General features: G+C 48.7%; 2 protein-coding genes and 1 long non-coding RNA gene across 4 annotated transcripts in view; 1 reads left to right on the forward strand and 2 right to left on the reverse strand.

Annotated features, from left to right (window-relative positions):
* LOC135826373 (uncharacterized) overlaps positions 1-10,441 on the forward strand; it is a 73,349-nt gene extending 62,908 nt beyond the window's left edge. Inside the window, exon 3 of the long non-coding RNA XR_010555270.1 lies at positions 10,432-10,441. This is a non-coding gene — a long non-coding RNA (uncharacterized LOC135826373). The remainder of the gene's footprint in view (positions 1-10,431) is intronic.
* LOC135826868 (small ribosomal subunit protein uS8-like) lies at positions 3,742-6,122 on the reverse strand. The gene is made up of 5 exons (XM_065339475.1): positions 6,034-6,122; positions 5,449-5,594; positions 5,169-5,248; positions 4,711-4,796; positions 3,742-3,900 (listed from the first exon to the last, which is right to left on the reverse strand). The coding sequence occupies exons 2-5, from the start codon at positions 5,579-5,581 to the stop codon at positions 3,807-3,809; spliced, it is 393 nt and encodes a 130-aa protein (XP_065195547.1). The 5' UTR covers positions 5,582-5,594; positions 6,034-6,122; the 3' UTR covers positions 3,742-3,806.
* On the reverse strand, positions 8,241-23,476 carry LOC135826371 (uncharacterized). 2 transcript variants are annotated; one of them, XM_065338983.1, is made up of 6 exons: positions 21,828-23,476; positions 19,935-20,570; positions 18,998-19,266; positions 17,046-17,769; positions 15,807-15,986; positions 8,241-9,916 (listed from the first exon to the last, which is right to left on the reverse strand). In XM_065338983.1, the coding sequence occupies exons 1-6, from the start codon at positions 23,266-23,268 to the stop codon at positions 9,678-9,680; spliced, it is 3,489 nt and encodes a 1,162-aa protein (XP_065195055.1). In that variant the 5' UTR covers positions 23,269-23,476; the 3' UTR covers positions 8,241-9,677. The 2 variants fall into 2 exon arrangements, with proteins under 2 accessions (XP_065195055.1, XP_065195054.1); XM_065338982.1 differs by having other exon boundaries at positions 15,807-15,989.
* Between the last annotated feature and the right edge of the window lie 840 nt (positions 23,477-24,316).

Raw genomic sequence — 24,316 nt, forward strand, 5'->3', positions numbered from 1 at the left:
TCGTAAAATACCGGTACTTTACGACTCCCTGACTAGTAGTTTTCTACACTTTCTTTTTAGCTTTCTCCCTCTCTCTCTCTCTCTGAATTGAGACATAGCTTAGGGCACTAGGTGTAGACGAACTAGAGAGTAGAGAGTGAACGTTCTCTTTGAGTAGGGATGTAGCCTACGTCCTCCCATGTTTTTGTTGTTATTAATTTTTTAATTGTCCGCAAACTCCAACGCAGCCACTTACACATTAAGGAAACTTCACTGCTCAACTCCAAATTTCCATTACACCAAATTTTTGGGTAATTAATTTATTATTCGAACCGCAGTGAAGAGACCGTTTTGGAGTTGAGAAGTTTTTGTTTTTTTTTACAGTGGGCATGATAACGTCCGGACATCGGACATTTTCCGGACGTTTCTTTTTTTGAAAGCTGACGTTTACGTTTATATAAATACCAGAAAAATAATAATATGTAGCGCAAAATAAAGAGAAGGAAAATAATAACCGGTCAAGCGCTAAATACAAACAGAAGGAAAAGAAATCATAAGCCAACACGCGCTAAACTGCGCTTAAATTATATTGGAGTTGAGAAGTGAAGTGTCCTACAATACTGTTACTTTTTACTTCGAAGTAGGTGAGAATACCATGCTCTGTAAGTACTGCATGCAAGCAACTTTGAAAATACGGCACATGTACCTCTACTTTCCACCTCTCTATCAGTAGCATGACTATTGTACAGTAGTCACACGCTGAAGAACGTGGAGACCAAGAACGTCCAGCCTGAAATGATAAAAACGCCACAGCCTAAAGTTGAACGTCGGTGTTGGTTTTGTGGGAGCTTGTGGGATACATACAGTAGAGTCGCACGCCCAAGAACGTTGTTTCCAAGGGGTTAGCCTAGGACGTTCTTATTTTTTTCAGCAATCTGGCCGCGTTCTTAGAAATATTGGATATTGGATCATACAGGTCGTCCCCCGTTAATACGAGTCCGGTTAGTACATAAGAAATCTCAAGTCCCGGACGAAACGTGGTCACTTCCATACAAATGTTGCCGGTTAGTACATAACATTTCTCCGTATCCGCATGTCATCTACCTCAATAGTACATAATATGTGTTGGTCTTTTGGCCTTCCAATGGAGGCACATCGTGTTCTAGTTTCTACTTGTGCAAGTTAGTTGTGGACGCAATTAGCTCAGAAATCAGAGCGCACATCACAAACCAACAAAGCTCTGACTGTATAGACGCGGCTGGGCATGTATCATGTAAACTGTAGAATCTTCGCTAACTGTGACCGTTATAACATAATTTTTATGTTATATCGAGGGAATCAAGAATATCTCGCTGCCTAGTCGTGGTAGCAAGAAACACTCAGAAAAGTTGAAAAAAGTGAAATATTCTGGTACACAAACATGTTATGTACACTTTCGTTTAGTACATGAACCCCGTTAATACATAACATTTGTCAAGTCCCAGAGATTATGTATTAACGAGGGACGACCTGTAACAAGTTATGTATCCTACGAGGTGATTCGCAATTTTTGGACATGTCGCAATTTTTGGACAAATCAGTTAAATGTGGAAGTAGAGTCCTCCTGAGTCGTTGTCCTTTCCTTGGTGGACACATTTTTGACAAGAGTGTCTTCGTGTGGTCCTCAAGTTTCTTCCTTCCTATTTTTAGCGGCGAAAGTCGTTTCTTTCTGGGCGTTTTCTTTGCTATTCTTAGGTAATGTATTGAGTAATTTTGAAAATTTCGATTAAATAGTAAATAATGGAGGATTCCGTCGACTCTACGTCGCATGACGGAGAGAATGTCGACATGGGGGATGTTGTATCCCTTCCATCAACCCCAGAGACTACGTCTTCCACCTCGAATCCGCCTGGAAGAGTCTCCTCGTCTTCTCAGCCCGTGCGTTTGTGGAGGAGTTCTGGTCAGGAGAAATCTCTTTTAGCAGTGCGAGCGTTCCACTCACCTGGCACCAGTGAACACTTCCTAACAAAGAAGGACGCAGCGGCTAGTTAAGACGTTTTGCCCTCCTCTTTGCAAAATATGAGAAGGAGATGCGCCACACTGGAGTGCTCTCCTCTGTTCTTGAATATGACGTCCATGAAAACCCTTGAGCGACCCTTTAAATTGTGTGTCACATTGAAAGGCCTTGACAAGCTTGCTATGAACGGCCTGTCATTAGAACTCATATCAGCCGGTCTCATAGGCATAGCCTTACCCCACTTTCATGTCCTGTGCAAGTTATACTTGTCCCCACCATTGCAGACTGCTGCTAGATGCTATTTAATTTAGTTGTCCAATAATTGCTCGCATTGCGAAAGCAGTAAAAAAAGACGCCTTCGATCAGGTCAAGTTGTGGCCGCACGCTTCACCTTTAGGCCTTCAGGTGTGTGTGGTGGTGGTAAAGCATAAGTGTGCCAATAGAAAAGCAAGAAAAAAAATTAATTTATTTTACAAACCAACATAATAGGGTGCTATTTAATTTGAGTGTCCAAAAATAGCAAATGACCTCGTACAAGCTGCCAGAAAACCAACACCGCCGTTCTTAGATTTAGGCTGTGTTTACATGAGAAATTTCAACCCGGGTTGAAAGTCTGTACGATAGACAAAATAGGTGAGCGTTTACATGAAGACAGTTGACCGGGGTCAAATACTGATATGCCACCAAAAGTCCACTTCTAGACTAGAGTCCTGTATGGTCACGTGAATCCGTTCGCGCGAATTTTGCATGTGCACTTTGTGCAGTGCTGTTCAAACTGGCGCAAGATACGCACAGAAGTACGTTTGTACAATTTTCTTGACCCGGGGCAAGCGCAATGAGTCATGTAAACGCGCCATTCATTTGGTGTACATGGCGGGTTAAAATCCGACCCGGGTCGAAACACCTCATGTAAACACAGCCCGAGGCTGTGGCGTTCTTAGTATTTCAGGCTGGACCTTCTGGGGCTCCACGTTCTTCAGCGCGCGACTCTACTGTATAAGGACGGATTGTTGATTTTGCTGCGGAAAATAGCAGTCTTGACCGAAACTGGATTGAATATCCGGTGCACATTGTACTAAGGCAAGAATACGCACACTGGTTTAGCGTGTACTCGTGTCACATCCCAAACAAATTACACTTTTCAATGAAAGCCACTGAAAGCACAACTGCAGACACGACCACGCACACTTGGTGCAGCAATTTGACAAAAGCTCATAACACCTGACAAGCCGGATCTAAAACTGAATCCAGTGCGTACACGTGCATAGTTCGAGTAGAAATGTGCAAGGCCAGACAGAACGCAACCCAAGGCCAAGAGCAACAATCATGCCAACTCACAAGGGAGCCACCAAACGAGGGTGGATACAACAAATGACATAAAGAAAGCCCGGTCAGAATGCAAAAGAGAACACAATGAAATTCTCAGACCAAGTTCCACACGTCTAAACTGAGGTGTACAATGTACTCCGTACATGCACAATAGAGCACACGCACACTGGGAAAAGACAAGAGAGGCTGCTTCACTCGAGCAAACAGGTCACGATACAATCCCACCTCATACTAGAGCACTGAGGCAAAGCAGATACCAGTAGGCAGTATCAGGATAAATCTACAGCATGTCACCCCTTCTCGTTGACAAGCAAGACATGCAGTGGTGTGAAGACATATACAGCTGGTGAGCTGCATTAACAAAGCTGACAACCGAAACAAGACACAACACCAGCATGCCCACATGCACAGAACAGGCCAAGGACACCGCTCCAGGATTGTCTTTTTCCATTTCTTTTTCGTCCCAGACAAACAATTATGTACAAACAAGGACACCCCGCATCTAGTAGAAGAATCCGAGGATCTTGCCACCAGTCTTCTTGCGCTTTGCCTCCTCGTGGTCCATGATACCAGCGGACGTGGTCAGAACAAGGAAACTACAACAGAGAACACCACAAACAAACACACAGAGGAAGTTTTAGGCTAGTGCGAACAGTAAGACGAGGATAGGAAACATGACAGTATTTACTCAAAGTACGTGATTGCGGAGAACCGGAAACACAACTACACACGGGGCTGACACGATAAACAAGACGGCAGCAGCCATGTGTGCCAGAGGGCTTCGCTGTGCAGAAGTTTGTTGTACTGAACATTTGCTCTCCATATACATAACACAACGACTCCATACAAACTGGACATGACTACTTCTAATACGCCACAGCGAAACAGAAAGTACCCAGACTCCGTAGTACATGCTCAACCATAAAAATAGCTTGATACAGGGAGAAAGGACGGCACACCTTGGACCAGACAATAGCCCAAGATGGGCAGTAGAAACCCACTTCTGCCACACCAACATAACCTCACATGCAACATAGTTCATACATGCCAAGGTAGGCATGATCCAGCAGAGATACTGCGAAACTACCACAACACTGGATCTCTCTACGACACCCCCTGCAACTAGTTCCAAGTCAATCTAGACTGGCCCATTACGGCACACACATAGAAAATACAGCAGCGTGGTATATACACAACACGGGAACCCAAAAATGATGTGCTTCAGATACAGGTATCTGGTAAGTCTGAACCATGTCTGCCACAGTGCACACCACGGATGAACTATCTTAGACGCAAGCCACATGTTGGTCGGAATCTGTTAGAACCAATAACTCTCATGAAAGAAGTTAACCAATTTAACAACCGAAATCACCCCATGAATTTTAGAATAAACAGCAAACACTTACCCGAACTGACGAGATGGCAGCAAGTTGGTGGACCACTTCTCGATGCTGCGGATGTCAACGTCAAATCGTGGGCTGATCACACCACACTGTGATCAAACATGAACAGAGAGCCAATGGCACAGACACACATAAAGACAATGTACCACGTGAGTATTCATCATTTGAGGGTGTCGAAAATGGGAAAAAATCTGAAGAAAGTTGTGTATGCCACAACAAAGACTCTTGAGAGACCACTCAAGTGGCAAAAAGGAACTAGACACAGAAACTTTACAAAATCACACCATTCCCCACGGTAGAACTGAACAATCAGCGAAAATGGAAGTAGCCAAGCGGCCCTAATCCTTTACGTCACTAGCTGATTCGGTCAGTGCAAAATTTATTACTTCGGAGTATTAAAATGTTTTAATTTACAATTTCAAAAGTACCATGTGGAGAGCGGATCTGGAGAACAAGCTTACCTTGTTGAGGCGGCCGTTGAGGTGCACAACGATCTTGCAGGCACGGTGGTCGTCGATGATCTCGAACTCACCAATGTAACCTGAACAGAAACGTTACAAAAATAAATTATTTGATTTGACGATTTACGCAAAGTTTTTTGACAGGATCAAGAACTGAAGGCAGAGAAAGCAGATGAGATCGTTCATGATACATGTTTACCAACTCATTCAAACAACACTACAACCTATTGGTATCAAGCCATATCGTACGAACAAGTTCAAAATGAGAAAGTGGACTTACCATGCTTCATCATGACCTTGAGAAACTTTACAATAACCTTCGAGGAAGGCCTGATCATCACCTGTCTGTAACCACGCTTCTCAGCGTTACAGATGGCGTTCAAGGCATCGTTGAGTACATTGACCCGCACCATGATTGCAGGAGACCTACGAGAACAGGCAGGGCAAAGGGACAAGTCACCTCCATCAAGATCCCCTTCTTTCTTGCAAAATGCAGGAATACTATTTAAAACATTTGGGCAGGATTTCCTGAGCGATCCACGAACACAAAGGGCTAAACGCTAGCGTATGGGATCCGGCTACACGTTCCATCCATAACAAAGCTCAAGATTGAGATCCGAATTGTCCAACAGCGCAAGTACTGCCTCCATTGTGTCCGTGGATCGCGAATTCATCCTCCATCAATACAGTTATAATCCATTAGCGCAATGTACAAACGGCTCCAGAAGCCGACAATCTCGGCAGAATTTGGGCCAAAAACTCCGGCCCAATGGCCAGAGCAGCGTCGCAGAGGTCTCAGGACCACTGGCTACTCCATTGCTACAAACACTAAAAGGATTTATCGGAGAGAGAATGGACGTCTTACCTTGTCTGATAGACTCAAGGCGAAAAGGAAGACACCAACCATGCTATTTCGTTTTACGCATGCGCGTAAGAGAATGGCTACGAAATTTTTCTAGCGCCGCCGCCGCCGCGCTGCAGCGATGTAGAATGTGTGCAGTTTGCCGATCAATCTGCGATGCGTGGGATTAGCGTTGGCATGCACTTCTTTGCCACTTCAACTCTTGTAATTATTGTCTTTTGCCAAGTTTTGGCCTGTCATTTCCGTCTGGCTTTTTTTGTTTCTTGTCTCTGTTGGTTGCTGTACATACCGAGCCCTTTTGTAGTTGTGTTCCTGCCTTCACATCATTATTATTGTCTGAACTGTATCCGTGGATGAGCCTATGTCGATCGTATGTTGCACCTTTCTCTCGAATCGTCTGGAGATACTGTTTCATCACTGAAAACATCAGAATTCAGGATTGGCGAGATTCTGTGCCACTAGCCCCTGGCTTCTGCTGATTTCCGTCATCTCTGAGACTCTCTGTGGTGCTACACGTATGGAAGAATAGATGATATTTTGTCATGCTTCAGTTGCCGAGTACGGCACTGGTCAAAGCGGTAAGTCACTGTTTATAATAGTGCTATTGAATGTGAATATTTCAATCTCGTGAATCTGCAGTCTCTGAAGACTGGTGCTACATGATGAAGCACGCGAGCACATTTGTGTCTTTGCCTCCACAGCCAATGGCAATGTGGCTCTGCTGTATTCATGCACATATAGATCTCCTTGGAGCCACTACATGTATTATACGTGTTCTTGACGCCAGGTGTGCTCTGAAGTAGACTACAATGACTACAAATTACTAGGGCTGAGTCGGGTAGTATTAATTTTTTCTTCGGGTAGCACGGGTACCCTATTGGGTAATGTTTTCATGGTAACACCACAATGCACTCCTTCCCTTACACACTGGGTAGACATGCGGAGTATTACATGAATTTGAATTTGTCCACGTGCACTTTACATGAAGTCATCTGCTATTTCGGGTTTTCGGGTACTATTCTGTACCCGTCTACCCGAGGTCCTCAGGGGGGGGGGGGGGGGGGGAGTGCTACGTCACAGCCATGCTGGAGTCATGGATTCAGTCATTTCAGATGTGTAGACCACCCATGTTACACGTTTGGGTAGTTTCTTTCACATAACTCATATTCATAAGGTCAACGCATCCACCAGTAGAGACAAAGCTTTGGGTGCCCCCCGCTACTTACTTACAAAGGCCTAAGACCACTACTGTAAACTGCATGCCTTTTGTTTGCGACGTATTCGTGTCTGCTAATATTTTGCGAGAAGAGCATGACGTATTACGCGAATATTAACCATCGTGAAACCAAACTTCAACAGTGGGCGTAAGTGCGTGGGCAGTGTTCCGCGAAAATTTGCCATCGTAAACTCGCTGGTTGTGAGAAATCGTGAAAATTTAGTGACGCGAATATTGGGCGGTTTACAGACAGCACCTGGAAGTATGAAGTTGAAGACACCACTGCAGCTGTCCTTTTGGCTGAATTATAATATATTCATATTATTATGGTGGGAAAGACACACCTGGCAATATGGTGGCAAATACCCACACCCACACACACACTCTCTAGGCTGCAAAGCTCTGGCACAGCGCTCTCCTTCTCGCTGCCACCACCATCAGCTCGCTGTGCCAGAACTTTGCAGCTTATAGGGCTTGAAAGTGAGGACGTCAAAAACGACCAGGGAGAAGTAAGTTGACATCAGATTTCTATTTTGGATCCACTGACTCAGGTGTGACATTGCTATTGCCTAAGTATGTGGGTCCATAGCAACCCACTCATGTCGTATGCATGTGTGACTTTTACTTCGCCACCAGGTGTTAGCCAAATCAGTCAGTTTCACTGGCTACATCACGATCACCTTGCTGTGAGTAAGACCGCTTGAAATGTGCTTGGCCGTGGATCCATACAAAAACTGGATCCAGTTTTTGAATTTTTGAAATTGTTGCTACGCTGTGACGTAGCACTTTCAAGCCCTACAAGTGTAGAGTAGATAGCGTGTGTGGGCAGGCGTGTATTTACCACCATATTGCCGTTAAGTGCCTGAAAGTGGTACGAATACTGCTGTGCGTACACATGTCCAAATGCAGTGGTGCAATGGGAACTGGTCTACAATATAGGGCGCCAACGCTTCGCACGTTGGATTGGATTTCAAGCAGTGCAGATGTACAACATAGGAAGAGGCTGCCTTTGACACAATGCTTTGCATACAAGTAGATTTAAAAAGAAGAAGAAAGAAAACAAGATTATAATTATATTGACTCAGATGGAGAGCCAAGGATTAATTTATACAAAAGAAACTGGACCAAGGAACTACAAGTTACGCTATAATGTCCACTAACACCACCAGTTACTGAACAATCAGCTCATTATAGCGTAACTTGTAGTTCCTTGGTCTATTTTCTTTTGTACAAGATATATTTCTGTGAAATCTGACCTTTGCAAGAAATATTTCGGTGAAATGTTGCCTTCGTACCAGTCCAATCAGTTCAAATGGTCATAAAGACAAAGGCGCGCCAGCCGCACAAGGAAGTCTTTAAGAACAGTGTCCTCTGGCCGCACGGTGCCGATATTCCAATACTTTTCTATTCGTTTATCTGCAAAACACGATACACGCCTCAGCGTATTTAGCATGTACAGTCGTTTGCCAATCAGTTAAATCCGTGTCATTAGCCGACGTAAATCTGGTGATCGTTAGGAGTTAAAATACTGACATAATCTTACATACATGTTCCAGTAAATGCACTGGGATCAGTGATTGCCGCACATCGTCATAACTTCAAAGTAGCCAGCTCCTCGGATTGGCTCTCTTCATGTAAGGCTTAGCACCCTTTCCCTAGTGGAACTGAAGGCGCCTAAGTAAATGCACTGGGATCAGTATTGTACATCGTCAGAACTTGCAAAGTAGCCAGCTCCTCGGATTGGCTCTCTTCACGTAAGCACCCTTTTCTGACTGGAACTGAAGGCGCCTCACAGCCCAGCCTTGCATGTGGTGGAGAGCCGACCAACAGAGGGTTGTGATTGACTCGGCCGACCCACAAAGGGTTGTGGAGAGCCGCCCAACAGAGGGTTGTGATTGACTCGGCCGACCCACAAAGGGTTGTGGAGAGCCGACCAACAGAGCCTCAGAGGGTTGCGGAGAGCCGACCAACAGAGCCTCAGAGGGTTGCGGAGAGCACGCTCTGGCAACCCATGGCCGTGTATAGCTAGCTGGTCAGTGTTGTCACCTTTCTTTTGGTGTTAGTCGACGACCAAGCTCCTTGCTCTACATTGTTGTAGGTCAGGAGCCACCACTTTTTTTGTACACCATTGCTACTGGATTATCCCTATATTCATGATGCTAATTATTATGGGCCTGGCAAGTGAGCTCCTTGCTCTATGCTATGGTAAGTCTGGAGCCACCCCTTGGCGTACTCCATAGGCGTTGGGTTATCCGTACGGTATATTCATGATTTTAATTATTATGGGCCTGGCAAGACCCTGAAGGGTATAGTGCCGTTGTCGGCATTCCATGATGACCGGGTACGTGTCTGTGAGACGGTATGCCGATAACGCCCGGAATCCAGATTACGTCTCCGCCGAGGGACTGGACAATGTGCGGTGGAGTAGGCATCACAGCACCTCCGACGTGATTGCAGTGAATTGCCACGCGGTGCGCCCGTGCTGGGCGTCCGATGGCGGCACCGGGCCACCGTCAACGGCATGCTGCTGACCACTGTGCTGCTTTTCCTGCTGCTGCTCGGACGGCACAGTCCGGGTGCTGGCGCCTGTGCCTTTCATGCTGGTGCTGCTGTTGTCATCGTCGTCTTCTGGAATCCAGTTCATCCAACCCTTCTCTCGTTCAAGCAGCGCTGCAGGAAAGATGGGGAAAAGGCAGCACAGGGGAGCATACAGTCAACTTCGCTAATAACGACAAAATTTCCATGCGCAGAGCAAAGTCCCATCTAACTGTAATACATAATGAGACTTCGGGTATAACGACACTTCGCGAATAAGGACACTTTTCTGATGCCCCGCCGAGTGTCGTTATACGCAAAGTTGACCGTATCTAAAGAAAAGAAAATTTTAACATGTACAGTTGTTGCTAAAGAAATCCGACCCACGAGTCTTAAGTAGGGCAGTGTTTCAATAGATGACTTGCACAAAGATTGTCTGGGTTCGAGACGGGGCAAGTGGACCTTCTGACTCTGCACTTCCCCACCTTTTGAGTTCGTGACTTTCGAAGTTTCGCTTTTTGCCTGACGAACACTGTACTGAGCTAGTTTTTTTAGCTCGAGGGTAGAGTTGTTTTGATTCGACTTGTATCGGTCATGCCGAAGCGCTGCTGCGCTCCTGAATGAACTAGCAGACGAGAGATGGAACTGAGGCTCCCATTCCATACGTTCCTTTCCGAGCCGGCCGTTCGGGAGGCAGAAAAATGAGGGAATATTATTTTAGTATCATTGGTGTAGGCTGCAACAAGCACGTCGTGGTCCTGAAGTGTGACTACTTTCCCGCAGTGGAAGCGAAGTGAAGCACAACGAAAGTTTGTGGACGTCTGAGAAAGAACTCGATTCCCTTTCAATCGGCTGCACTAGCTCCAGAGCGACCCTCTCCTGAGGACAGACTGCGGAGAGGCCAGGAACCTGCCGAGTGACGAGTGGAAGCCTAAACCCAGTGTCTGCTCTACGATTGTAGGACAGCCGGGTACACGTGTACCTGGCGCAACCATTTCAACCGGGTCAGAGCCGGGTACACATGTACCTGGCGCCGTCTCACCAGCCGAGTCACATGCTTTAACTGGTTGGTTGGTTTATTTTAATTCGGACAATAAACGTGAACTAGGCCCAATGATATAAAGGCGAATGGATAAGCCGCATTTAGAAAAGAGAGGACAGGAATTAGAAAATTACGAAAAAAGAAGAAGTATCTGATACATACAAGCCATGTAGTCAGTCCTTTCAAAGTTCGAAAGACTAATGTAAAGTACCAACCGGGTCACAGGTGACCCGGTACTATATTTTCAACCGGGTCCAAGCGCCGCCCAACCGGGTGGATTACCCGGCTCACCCGGCGCTGGAGCAGACACTGAAACCATGAAAATGAAGGGTGGAAGGACTGAGTATGAGAGCCAGATGGCCTTTAGTAGTACTTCAAGTAGTATCTGAGTTGAAGGAGAGAACAAGTGTGCTGGAGAAACGCTGCGAAGTCCTCAGGCCTGATGTGTACTAGCTACTGTTGAAGTCTCACTTGTTCCGATATGAACATTTCATCAGCCCTTACTCTGAGCAGCTGTATCTAGACTTGGATCTAGGCCAGAGACATAGCATTGTTACTGTAGTGTTTAAACCGAACACGGATTCTTCGAACGAATAATCTATCGAATAATTTCACCCTCCATCGAACGAATAATCTATATTCTATCATACGCATGATGGCATTTTTCAACACTTTTTCCGCACTTTTTAAGTAGTTTTAATTTTTTTGTTGATTATCGGATTTTGTTATGTGGAGGTGCAAAACCGGTTAACCTGTACCGCCAAGAGTACATAACCCCCCAGAGTGTGCAACGCCTGATCTAGCTCTGCATAGGGTCTTGACTCTTGGTCGAAAGTGGTCAAAGACCGAAAATCACATTCACTGCATCCATGTTTCCCTCGTATGGAAAGAACAGAAGTAATACTAGATAACTAGATACCGATAGGAGATTAAAACTTGGAGGAGAAGAGATTGAGAAGAAATACTGCGAGCAGATCTACGCAGTGCAAATATCAGTAGGGTCAGCACTGAGCAAACACTGTAGATTTTTTTTTTCGATTTCTGATAATTCCTACGACTATTCGATTATTCATTCACCCCACGAATATTCTAAATTATTCGATTATTCGATTATTCGTTTCAACACTAATTGTTAGCCTTACTGAAGCCATATGTATCCGATGCCTGGCTCTAGTGAGAAAGCAGTTTGGCGCAGACTCGCAAACTATGATTGAATCAGGGAGTGGTGGAAAGTCACATTATACCTCTTCATGATTAGCTGGTAATGACGACGATGCAGCTGCGGCTGGGTCTCATGGGAAAGTAACTTGCATACCTGTTTAGTTGCAACGAGGCAACGGTACCCCATGTACTAAAGACATGATTGAACTACATTTCATCTCCTGGGAGAATGTGGAACAAATAATGCCAGAGTGTGTCTGATACACATCACAGTCTGCTGAGTATGTTCATTATTGTGGACGTAACATAACTGCGCTGTGAGGTACCTTCTGCGTTGGACCTACAGTTGACTCTTCTTACAAATTCCGCACAACGGTGAAAGGATTTGTTGGAGCATCATCAAACAGTGCATTCGCCTTCATCATACACTGGCTCCGTTGCCTACAGTAATTCACATCTTGACGGGGCGCGCTGGGACGATACGGAAGGAGCGGCGGGAACCATTGGAGTGCTCACGATGCTGGTTAGCGGAAACGGATGTGGGTGTCAGGAACGGGAACGCAACCGCACTACTGTACAGATCAGGAAGCGATGGAAGAGTTGAATCTGTTCAGCCTTCCATGCCGTGTACAGGGACACAAGCGTAAAAATGGCTACATTTCGAATGTGAACTGGCGATGGCATTGTGTGGCGACGAACACAACTGCAACTGTTCAAATTTCAGCATTTCGAACATTATGCTTCCCACCGAATGGCTCACATGACGGAGTTGGACATTACCAGGCTAGGATTATCATTTGCTGTATTTATGGATAGTCCTTGAGTTTTCAGATGAAGTGCTTTATCTTTTACCTGTCGTTCCTTTAGTGTGGCACAATGTCCATGGCTGCTTTCTTGTCTTCATAACAGACTGGTATAATCAGCATGATTCTGCTTTATTAGAGAAGAAATAAAAATTTCCTTTCGGAAAGGAAGCCCAGAAACGTCAACCCCCATGGACTGTGCTTTATGACTCTCGTCCATCGACGTTAACCGTCGCCAATAACTGCTGCATGTATGTTGTGCTGTGCGAACCGTACAAGATTTTAAACGCTCACCCACGCCTTCCCAACAGGCTCCTATATCCCGTACCGATAGCGTTACATTGAATATGAACTAGGCTAGCACAGTTATCCTTCGTTCTTTTGATGGCGGCGGGTAGCATGGAACTTGACGTGTTCTTGGGATCCTCGTGCAACACTTGCTGTTCCCGGATGCCATATTATTGGGTGCATCGAGGTTGCTTCTATGCTCACTGTTGTTTAGTAAGACAATTTTTTTATAACTATTTCACCGAAGAATATGGCAAGAGTATTTTGGGTTGGTTTGAACGCCTGGCTTCTCTTCACATATTTCCACTAACCCTACAAGTGCACATGACTCATGAGTGCTGAAGACAGTGACGGTGCACGGCATGTACATGTACATGCCGTGCACCGTTCATTCATGCTGACAAAAAAAGGACACTACAGTCTACGTGTAGGGTGCACGCAGTGTAGCCTGGGTGCACAGGGTGCACTTGCCCCGTCTCACTCGCGGCTCGGATCTTTGTGCAAGTCATCTATTTCAATCACATATCATGCACGGTCCCAAAACCCAACAGCGGGCCGCACGGGCGTTGGCGCTGCTTTCTGCCCATGGGTAGGATCGCTATGGCCACGGCTGTACTTCGCCAGCGTAAGAGCACACTGTGATATTGATTTTGTGCGTTTGTAGGTGTCCACGTGCATGTGTGTGTGTGTGTGTGTGTGTGTGTGTGTGTGTGTGCGTGCGTGCACAAATGTGTCTGTGGATATCCATGTACCCCGGTACGGGCAATACACTGGTGCTGGGCATAGCCGTACCCGGTACGGGTTAAACCCCGGTAAGGGGGGGGGGACCCAGGTGCAGGTTTTCCACAGCCTCTTTTACGGACAAAAGCAACATAATGATGAGAAACCAGGGTATGATAGGAAGATAATATTAATAATAGTACACAGGTGTGGAAAATATGTCTCCGGAATGGCGAGAGTTTTACATTAAAACACAACTGGTTTAGATCCGGCTTTCAACCACCGCCAGCTCCCTGAGCTCGTTAGCTGGACGATGGTATGCCGACCGAGACCCACGGATACACATGACAGCGGACCGGAGCAGCGCGAAAGACAGTCAGCAGTGCGCAGTCATATGCAACATGGTGTGCATAGGGCATGCTGGAATCAGCCGTGGCAAGCAAGCCCAAGGCCCAGGTGCAGGTGCAGGTGCAAGTGATATCCCGTTGTGTGTACTATTGGTGTACAAACACAGTCCGTTCATCGGAAAAGTCCCGCTGGCTTTTGAAAGTCCGATTTGGGCCGAATCGAGGATCAAAAACCCACTTAAATCTCAAAACTCTGAGTTTGGGATCTGCTTCTCCATACATTTTGCCATGGCATACCTGTCCTACTTTCGTAAAACCTGGCTGAACTTCTTTTTCCCTGCTCTTGGACTTTTCTCGCCTCAAATGTGGCAAGGAGTAATTGCACGGGTCACGCAATGAAGGATGTACTGTTGTTTTCACCATATCTACAAGTATATGCGGGAGACACCTACAAGTTAGGGTGCCAGTTTCCAATGAATGGACTGTTTCTGTAGGTGATGCTAGCACCCCGGTGCAGGCAATGCGCTGGTGAGGATAAAACCAGAGCTGCAGGGCATACCTTGGAAAGCACGGCAGCCAAAATGGGACCGGCATTCGAGTACCAGTAGGCTACATACTTTCCACCGATGGTGTCTTCGAAACACCGCGTGTCACCCTCCAGTACTGTCGGTCGCCGAAGAACTGGGGGGTCAGCCTCCTAGCCTAGACCGTTCTTATGTTCATGTATTACAATCCATGCACTGTTCAGGCACCGCGTGTACATTGGTATGCTGTGCTTGAGGAAATTCTAGCCTGGTCGTTCTTCAGCGCCCAACGGTACTGTAACTCCAGAATCGAATGGGGTATTCACACGCTAGGCACTTGCACGTTTTACAGGCAGTGACATACGAGAAAAGTGACTGTGTGGATTCACACAGCTGCACTCGACGACAGGCACGTATGCATTTTTGAATGCTTCACCGATCAGTAGCCATGGGTATTTCAAAATTTCAAAACACGCATACAATAATTATCTTGCTCTAAAGAGCCGCGTAAAAAATCAAGTCTTGTTTCGCGCTTTTTGGTGTAAATGTACTCGTGCACGCCACGATTATCGTGAAAGTGGGCCCCCAGCTCGCTTGCACTTTTCAGCCACTTTTCTCGTTCACAGGTAAAATACCATAGTAACTTTCCGGTGCACGTAGATTTGCCTGTCGTGTGAATACCCCATAACCTCTCCATTGACTACTAAACAAAGTAAAAGTAAGTTCGCACGTCCGCGTTACCACCGGCTATACTATTGCGTTGAGAAACACAACCAGCTTAGGAAGTTTCGCATGTGCCAGGCCACCACCATGCCTGTGATACCAGGGTGGCAGATGCAGCGCGTAACGGCGAGGCTGAGGTGGTAAGTCTCACAACCAATGCCGACAAGGGGGGGGGGGGGGAACCCCGTCAGCTGCATCCATGTTACCCTCATTGAGTACAGTCGTCCCTCTCTAATCCAGAACTTTATAAACCAGCACCCTCGATAAACCAGCACAATTTTCAGTAGCCAAAATGTCCTCTTCATGCATATTGCAGCAGTAAATCAGATTTGTTAATCCAGCACCGTCCCTAACCCAGCAGATTTCCATGGCACAAATGGTGTTGGATTATAGAGGGACCACTGTATATGTACCAACCTTGCCATTTCTCCAGTACGGCATTGTCAAACCTGTCCAGCGGTTCAGTGTTCTCCAGGTACTCCTGTTGAAACTTGGAAAGGTTTTCAGTGGATGCTCCTCCTCCGTCGCCGCTTTCGTTCTTTGGGTGTTCGTCACGGTTTGACTTGACGCTGTGCGATGACGCCAGATCGGACAGTGCTGCTATTTAACACACCGGGCAGCGTAGTGCATGCACACACGTGCGCGTATCAACGCATATGCACGTGCACACATATGCACATGCGCACACACACACACACACACACACACACACACACACACACACACATACACACACCGGCGTGTACCATAAAGTACCGCGAGAGCGTCCCACCTTGATTTTACAGCCAGAGAGAGGAAAATCGTACGGCAGAGTGCAACTAAGTTTGTACGGTGTGAGAAAGTAACTGCAACACGGTCACACTTTCCATGTTCTTGTCTGGAGCTCCAAGGTAAACTGCCGTGATCTCGAACTCGACAACATAATTATACTGAGTGTGTATTGACTGTGCATCGTACAACGTGTGTACAAGGTACGTTCCGTATGATCTACACACAGGACACCGCCTCTACAGGATGAGCACGAAAGGACGAGTTGGTGGGGTGCTCTCGCAATGCTTCCCAGTACGGTTCACGTGACAAACCTACCTCTTTGTCTAACCCATGCAGTCCACACAAAGAAGTGAAACAAATTCAAAGACCACTGTTAACAAATGTTGAAAGGACAGGGTGCAGTACAATCATGTATAGATATGTGAGAGTGTGCAGCTCGGATGGGTTGGTGTCACGGCGAAATTCCGCGATTGCATCATTTCAGTGACGTGCGTACAAGCAGGATTCAAGCAGATCTATTTCTGCACAACTGCAGCTCAGTTGTACGCAATACGCGATGTAATCCCGGGATTTCGCCGCGAGACCAACCCATCTATAGACTATAGTACGGACACCCGTGCAGAGACGTCACAAGCTGCACACAGAACGTGGAGCCCAAGAACGTCCAGTCTGAAATACTAAGAGCCCCACGGCCTACTAAGAACGGCGGTGCTGGTTTTCTGGCAGCTTGTGGAATACATATGATTCAGTACGAATTGTTTCTAAGACCGCAGCCAGATTGCTGAAAAAAATGAGACCATTCCAAGCTAACCCCTTGGAAACAGTGTTCTTGGACGTGGGACTCTACCTGTACTCTACCTGTACTGTACTGTGTTTGATTCTTACCCTCGGCTGACGGGTTAGACTTGATGCTGGCAGCGCGTTCGCAGTGTCCCGCACCACCACCGCCGCCGCTATCCACAACATTGCCGGTGGGCCGCATCCTCGTCCTAATGCTGCTCAGCTGATAGTGTAGAGCACTGCTGAGAGAGTGAGAAGCAGCGGACATGATGCTCACAACACCGTCGACGACAACGTCATCACCGTCGCCATGGTAACTCCCGGCGTGGAGGCGATCGAGAGGATGGGTCGGCGCGGACGCGACCGAGGCAAAGCGGCTCCTGCGCTGCGCCGCCTTGGTTGTCGTTGTCGTCGCCTGTACAGGTCCGGCCGGGCCAGAGGACACGCGGCGCACGGGAGATTTCTGATGGCGTTGTTGCCGTGCCAACTGCTGTACATCTGCCGTTTCCGGTGCCTGCCATGTTTTGGTCTCACTGAGCGAGGAGTGGTTATGTCGCCTTGGCAACGTCGCCATTGCCGACGCTCCGTCCGTGCTCACCTTGCTCGCGTTTCTCGTCACGTGAAATGATCGGTACAGATTTCCGCCACGGACGGCGTGTTCCTTCTGAGGTGCCGCGTTTGGCGTGCGTGAAACCCGTTGCTTGAAGTAGGGACGGAGATGATGCGCCAGCGGGTGGACCAGGGCTACCTCCTCCAGCATTTTCCTGTTGACGTCTTCCTCGAAGGACGCCAGCCAGAGAAATAGCTTCTCTTCGCCGGTTGAGAGAACCTGCATGCACACGTGTAGTATAGCAGTCAGGTGTGACGCATGTCAAACAGATATTGTGCGCACGTAGGCATTAACAAGCAGGTATGTCCACACGCGCATGTGCACACACATACATACGCGCGCGCGCGGCACGCACGCGCGCGCACACACACACACACACACACACACGCTGATTACGACATCACATAACCAACCAAGACCGGTTCAGACACATCCAATAATTATGAGATCACTGCCTTGCAGAACTTGAGTATCCCGGTACATGTACCACTCCGTTCACTTCTTTGAAGAACAATTCCTCCACGTGGTCACCGCTACCTTCTCTGGCCAAACTCGCTGACCACATTAGTACCGAAGTGACTTCCAACTTTCACACTGATTCTTTCTCCCTGCTAAGTGCTACAGTTAGACCTCGCTTATCCGGTCCTCTTTTTATCCGGATCCCTCGCCATCCGCAAGAAAACTGTTGGTCACCTATTTACAGCTTATGTCATGCATACATACATTTTTGCATGTGCGTTCGATTATCTGGTTCCCTCGTATATCCGGATTTGTAGAAAACGGATGTGTGCGGTTAAGCGAGGCAGTCTGACTATATTTCCTTGGTCCAGATCTCAACCTGTGGTAGGGAATATTGACATCATACTGCATGAAACAAAATTCTACAGGCTGAAACCTGCCAATTACCTTCTTCTTACTTCAACATCCCTTCTGAGGAAAACTCAAGAGTCCCACTTTCTCCCCTCCTGGAGCGAGCAACGGCCCACAAGTATCAATCCTATCCATCTCTCGATGTGCCTATCCCCCCCCCCCCCCGCACTCCCGCACGCATGCGCATGCGCACACACACACACACACATGTGCGCACGCACACACACACTCACACACACACACACACACACACACACACACACACACACACACATACACACTTCCCCTCGCCTCAGACCTGCCCATCGCGGAAGCGATGATAGCGAGCAGCTATGTTAGACATAGCAACTTGTGCTGGGATTACACCATTCAACAGCTTGCAAGGCTGATGAATTGACTGCCAGCCACTAATTTTAGCCTCACACACACGCACGCACACACACACACACACACACACACACACACACACACACACACACACACACACACACACACACACACACACACACACACACACACACACACACACACACACACACACACACACACACAAACGAACCACTCCATTGTCTCTTACCCACAGCGCATGAAGACTATTCATCCAGCTGCGCTGGCACTCCGTGAACTGTCCCTTGGCCACGGGAAAGTTGTTGACAACGACAAGGAGAGGTGACGGCATCGCGTCTTCTCCTTCACCAGAAGTACGCTCAATCAGCTCAAGCGTGTATGCACCTCCATGTTGAGCGTCAGTTTCATCGAGTGTGTGCTGGGGTGCTGGACTGGCCTGGGTGACGGAATGTGTGTCAGAGTTCCCCGTGGGTGCTCGCACTGCAGAGGCTGCAGAGACTGCAGTGGTGGTGGTGGCGGTGGTGAAAACAAAGAAGAAATACGGCAGATGTCAATTGAATGGTAGGCGAATCTCGGCATAAAAGTTGATGCAGAGAGTATGTGTGTGTGCGTGCGTGCGTGTGTGCGTGCGTGCGTGTGTGTGTGTGTGTGCATGTATAATTATGCAAGTTAGCACTCATGTGCATGGAGAGAAGCTGCTTCTCTCCTTTCGACCATGTGATTCAAACACACACACACGCACGCATGCAGGCAGACATACAGACAGACAGGCAGGCAGGCAGCTTAGACAGGCAAAATGGCAGACGGGATACCCAATCAAACAGGATTGGCTAGAAAAATTGCAATGCTAAGCCCACACCCTCTACAAGGCAATGTGACAGGGTAACTCATCACGCCATGCCTCCTTCATCATAGACAAAATCTCACCACTCCACCATGAAACACGTGGGTCTCACTATTCCTTACCCAAGCTCACATGCACAAACACACATACACACAGTGACACACACACACACACACACACACACACACACACACACACACACACACACACACACACACATGCACACACACACGGGGCATGTCTCCTTCATCGCAGTCTATACCTCCCCAGTCAACCACTCCACTCTGACACACACACCCACCAAGCTCTCACTGTTCCTTACCCAAGCTGCCTTTCCGGCTACCGGTGGTCCTGCCGAACATCGTGTCAAAGCTGCTACCATTACCGGACGCCTGAGAAGACGCAGCGTCCTCGGCTGTCTTCACCGATGGCGCCTGGCTGCGTAGTCGGGAGTTGAGCAACGCGCGCGAGGCCAGAGGAGTCGCGCCCTTGACGGCGCGCCTGAATCTGCTCATCACGACGGGGCATTGGCTGTTGTCCGACAGCGGTAGAGGCACTAGCCCTGCTGGCACTCTGCCCCGTTCATTGGCGGCAACGGACGCCTGGTCGACGTAACAACTCGAGCTCGCCGACGTCGATGCATCGCCGGACGTTGTCGTAGTATCGGTGTCTACATCGTCGTCCTCTGTGCACACTTCCGCTAGCGGCGCCAGTCCTGTCGTCTCTATCAGCGGCAGTCGGCAACCGCCGGCCGGTTCTTCGGGAATTACAGTGCCACACAGCGAGAACACACTCTCCGCGTCTACAAGATCCACATCAAACTGGCGGCTACTTGTATCAGTGGAGACAGAGCGCTGTGAGTTGTTGCTGGTTTGCCGCCATCCACTGCCACTGCCCTGCCTGCACCGCGTCTCGCGGAAGTAATCCGGCGCGTCCAAATCGGTTTCGCTGCCCAGTCCTGAAGTCGAGTTGCAGATACATGTGCATGGTTTGATTTCACACGAGTCGACGCACAGGAAAACGCATGTATACAAGCGAACGCATACGTACACACACACACACACACACACACACACACACACACACACACACACACACACACACACACACACACACACACATGTAAGCACGCATGCGTGAACGCACGCACGCACACACACACACACATGCACACATATACACACACACACCACCACCACCACCACACACACACACACACACACACACACACACACACGCTCACACACGCAGAGAGACCAGCCGCAGACCCCGACAGTACCTATGGCAACGGCACAACCAGCGTGGGGTCTCCGTACGAACCCCACTCACTTCAAGCCTATTGCAAGCAGAGTTGAGGACATACTGTTGTGGACATGGAAATCCGGTCGCACGTCTAGCGGCCCCAGGGCGCTGGCCATGCAGCCGCGGATACTAGTACAAGTAAGCGGTACACACATGCATGTATGCGCTGCAGCGCGCCGGTCGCATCGGATTAACATGTGCACTGCATGCAACGTTCTGTACGCGCTGAGGGCGCCGGCCCAGGTCAATCGACTGGATTTCCATGTCCGTTACAGTAGTAGCACCCTGCTTGAATGCCTCATGCCAAACCCTGGTGTCATTTGAGATAATGTTTGAGTCTTGAGTAGTTATCGCAGGGTTCTAGCCAGGTCAAAATAGTAGAGGAGGGGGGGGGGGGCAGTTGCCCTGTAACCAATATTTCCAGTTTCAAAGTAACTGTCTTGCAATTCGAAATGCAACGAACGGAGCAAACACCTGCTTCATCCCAGACAGAATAATATAATTATATCAATATAATGTGCCTTTATGAACCCTCCTAGTACAGTCAGACCTCGCTTATCCGGTCCTCTTTTATCCGGATCCCTCGCCATCCGGAAGAAAATTGTTGGTTACCGATTTACAGCTGATGTAAATATTGTGTTGCATTATAAAACATTTTTTTTTACAGCTGATGTCATGCATACATACAGTATGTGTGTTCGATTATCCGGTTCCCTCGCCTATCCAGATATGTTTGTGTAAACGGATGTGTGCGGTTATGCGAGGTCTGACTGCACTGACTATCGACTGCATTTTCGTTGAACGGTACGAAAAAACACAATAATCGGAAAATGAATAGGGGGGGGGGGGGCACTTTTTCACTGCCCCCCCCCCCCCCATTTGGCTAGAACTCTGTTATCGATTAGCTGCTTACCGAAGTTACTGGCCATCATTCCGCCCCTCCGACGCGAACCTCTAACCGCAGACCGTCGCGACGACGTGCATCGGTATCCGCTGCGGCGACGGCGACGCGACGACGTCGACCTGCTTGATCTGCCACCTATGGGCTCGCATCGCGTTGCAGCGGGGCGCAGTGGGGTGGGAAGTGGCCCTCTGGAAGCTGAGCTCCTGGACCATCGACGTCCACCCGTCCTCCTGAACAAGCCCCAGCGAAACCTGCGGACGGATCCGCATCCGAATAGGGAGCTCAACCGAGTCGCTATCCAGGCCAGCGCTCGACGCACGCGGCTTGGACGAAGTGTAGGCCCGAGCAGTCCTTGTTGCGATGGTCGATGAGTCTGGATAGTGGAGGGGTCGGGGTCGACGCCTTGCTCGGTGTTTGCCAGCCATGGCGCTGCTGCTGACTTCCCACTGATGATGGTGTGTGCAGGCGGCCGCAGTGCGCCGTTCCCACTACTCGTGGCTACCTCACTCTCGTCCTCCGCTTCCGCTTCGTCTTCTCCTTCTCTGCCCGCTGAGTCGACCGATAAAAATCGGTAGGCTGACGCTTTGGATAATCCCCTGTCCGCACTGCGGTGTCGCGATCCACCAGGTAGATCTATGTCAGACTCTGAACACAGTGAGTCTGCCGCTTGCTGGGCATAGAGAGACGGCGTGTCCTTCGCTACAGCTCCATCAGTCCTGAGTCGAAAGCGCACCTGGCTGTTTGAGCCGTATCTTGCCGTTTCCCACAAACCTGTGTCGGCTGCTTCCTTTTCTTGGGTGTCGTCGCTCCGCTCCTTCGCAGATGCCTTGCTCGCCGGCTGGGGACACCGAACAACTTTGCTCGTGCTCTTTGCGCGTCCACGCTTGTCGCTGCATGTACATGTACCGAGTGGCGGAGCACAATTATTCGGACACAACCAACCGCCATGGTGTGTGTAAGGGCCATCGCTAGCCAGCGCTAGCGGTCCAGTGTCGCGCGAGGTACGAGAATGCGTACTAGTACCGGTGCCTCGTCGGCTGTGCCGTGCACCGGGGAAAACCAGAAGCCTTCCGATCGCGCCCGACGAGACCGAGCCAGCAGCAGGAGTTGGGGGGCAAGTGCGAAGCGGACTGCACTGTTGATCATCTGGTGAGTCGCCGCCGTCGACGTCGGCACCAGTATCAGGAAACGTTACATTTCCCGGCTCCGATTCTTGTTGCGTGTGATCATGGTGATCGGTCCCGTCTGCAGTCTCTTTCTCTACAGATTCTTCTAGATCGTCGTCCTTAGCCGAATCAAGGCGCATCGAGCGATGGAAGGCTTCTAGATCTGTGTCGTACAGTGTGGTAGCGAGCAGGTTCTGGATCGCCGAGGCTTGCCTCTCCGAGCCTGTAGAACTCCTGGGTCTCGCGCGGCTCTTCTGGCTGCTGCGGCTGAACCTACTCTTCATCTTTCCGGCAGAAGGTGATCCAAGCACAGAGAAAGAGTCCCCGTCCGTCTTGCTTCTCTCCGCGAAGCTCAGGCAAGGAGGAAGGGAAACGATAACCTGCGAAATTATTTTGCTGCTTCGTTCGGCTAGACCAGTAGCACCGTGGCAAGTCGAGTGGATGTCACGTCCCTGTACTGACGACTGTACTCGACTGTCAACTGTCAGCAGCAGTGTGTACGTGATGCAGACTTGACTATTCTACTGTCCTGATGAGTGATGTCGATGAGCGCACTACGCCAAAGGACCTCGGCTCGGTACGTGTGCTTTCTCACTGACTGTACCCTAGTGGCAGTAGTGGTGCTCTATGAAATCCGGTCAGGTGAGTTGCATTCCCTGGACCTGCGAGCATTGACTGACAGCAAGAGTACACAACGCCCCGGAGTTATGTACTCTTGCTATCAGTCAGTGCTCGCAGGTGGTGCAGGTAAGACTCGTGTGATCGGATTTCATTGAGCAGCACTGTACCGTACTTGTTCTGGCAAGTGTCATGCATTCCGTGTACATCTACGTCAGTACGTGTGTGTCTGTCCTGCTTAGCACATGCCATGGGATATCATGGATATGGAGAGGCCAGAGTCGACTAGTCGTAGAACTAGAACTAATACTTAGTAGAAGGCTGAAGTGAAGTCCCAACGGACCGGGGCTCTGCCAACCGTGGATGGTTGTAGTAAGGTCACTGTTTCCGAATACAGTGTCCTCCACCTTGTTTCATGCCGTCAATCTAACAACAAGGCTGAACCTGTGTACCATGGTGCAGACCTACGCCTTCGGGGGCACACTTTTTCATGGACTAGTCAACGACTTGTTGAGTGCGCTTGAGCGTCGAGGTGTTGCGCTCACCTGTTCGTTCCGAAGTTCGGCGCCGGACAGATTGTTTTGCTATGCAATGCCGTCAATGATGTCAATGACGTCCATACACCACCACAACTGACTGCTGGTACAGTGGTAGTGGTAGACGATCTAGGCGCTTTGTAGTGAACACGGTGCATGCCCTGTTATTGTCCACAGC

Source organism: Sycon ciliatum, chromosome 10 (genome assembly GCF_964019385.1).
Source record: "Sycon ciliatum chromosome 10, ocSycCili1.1, whole genome shotgun sequence".
Lineage (NCBI taxonomy): Eukaryota > Metazoa > Porifera > Calcarea > Leucosolenida > Sycettidae > Sycon > Sycon ciliatum.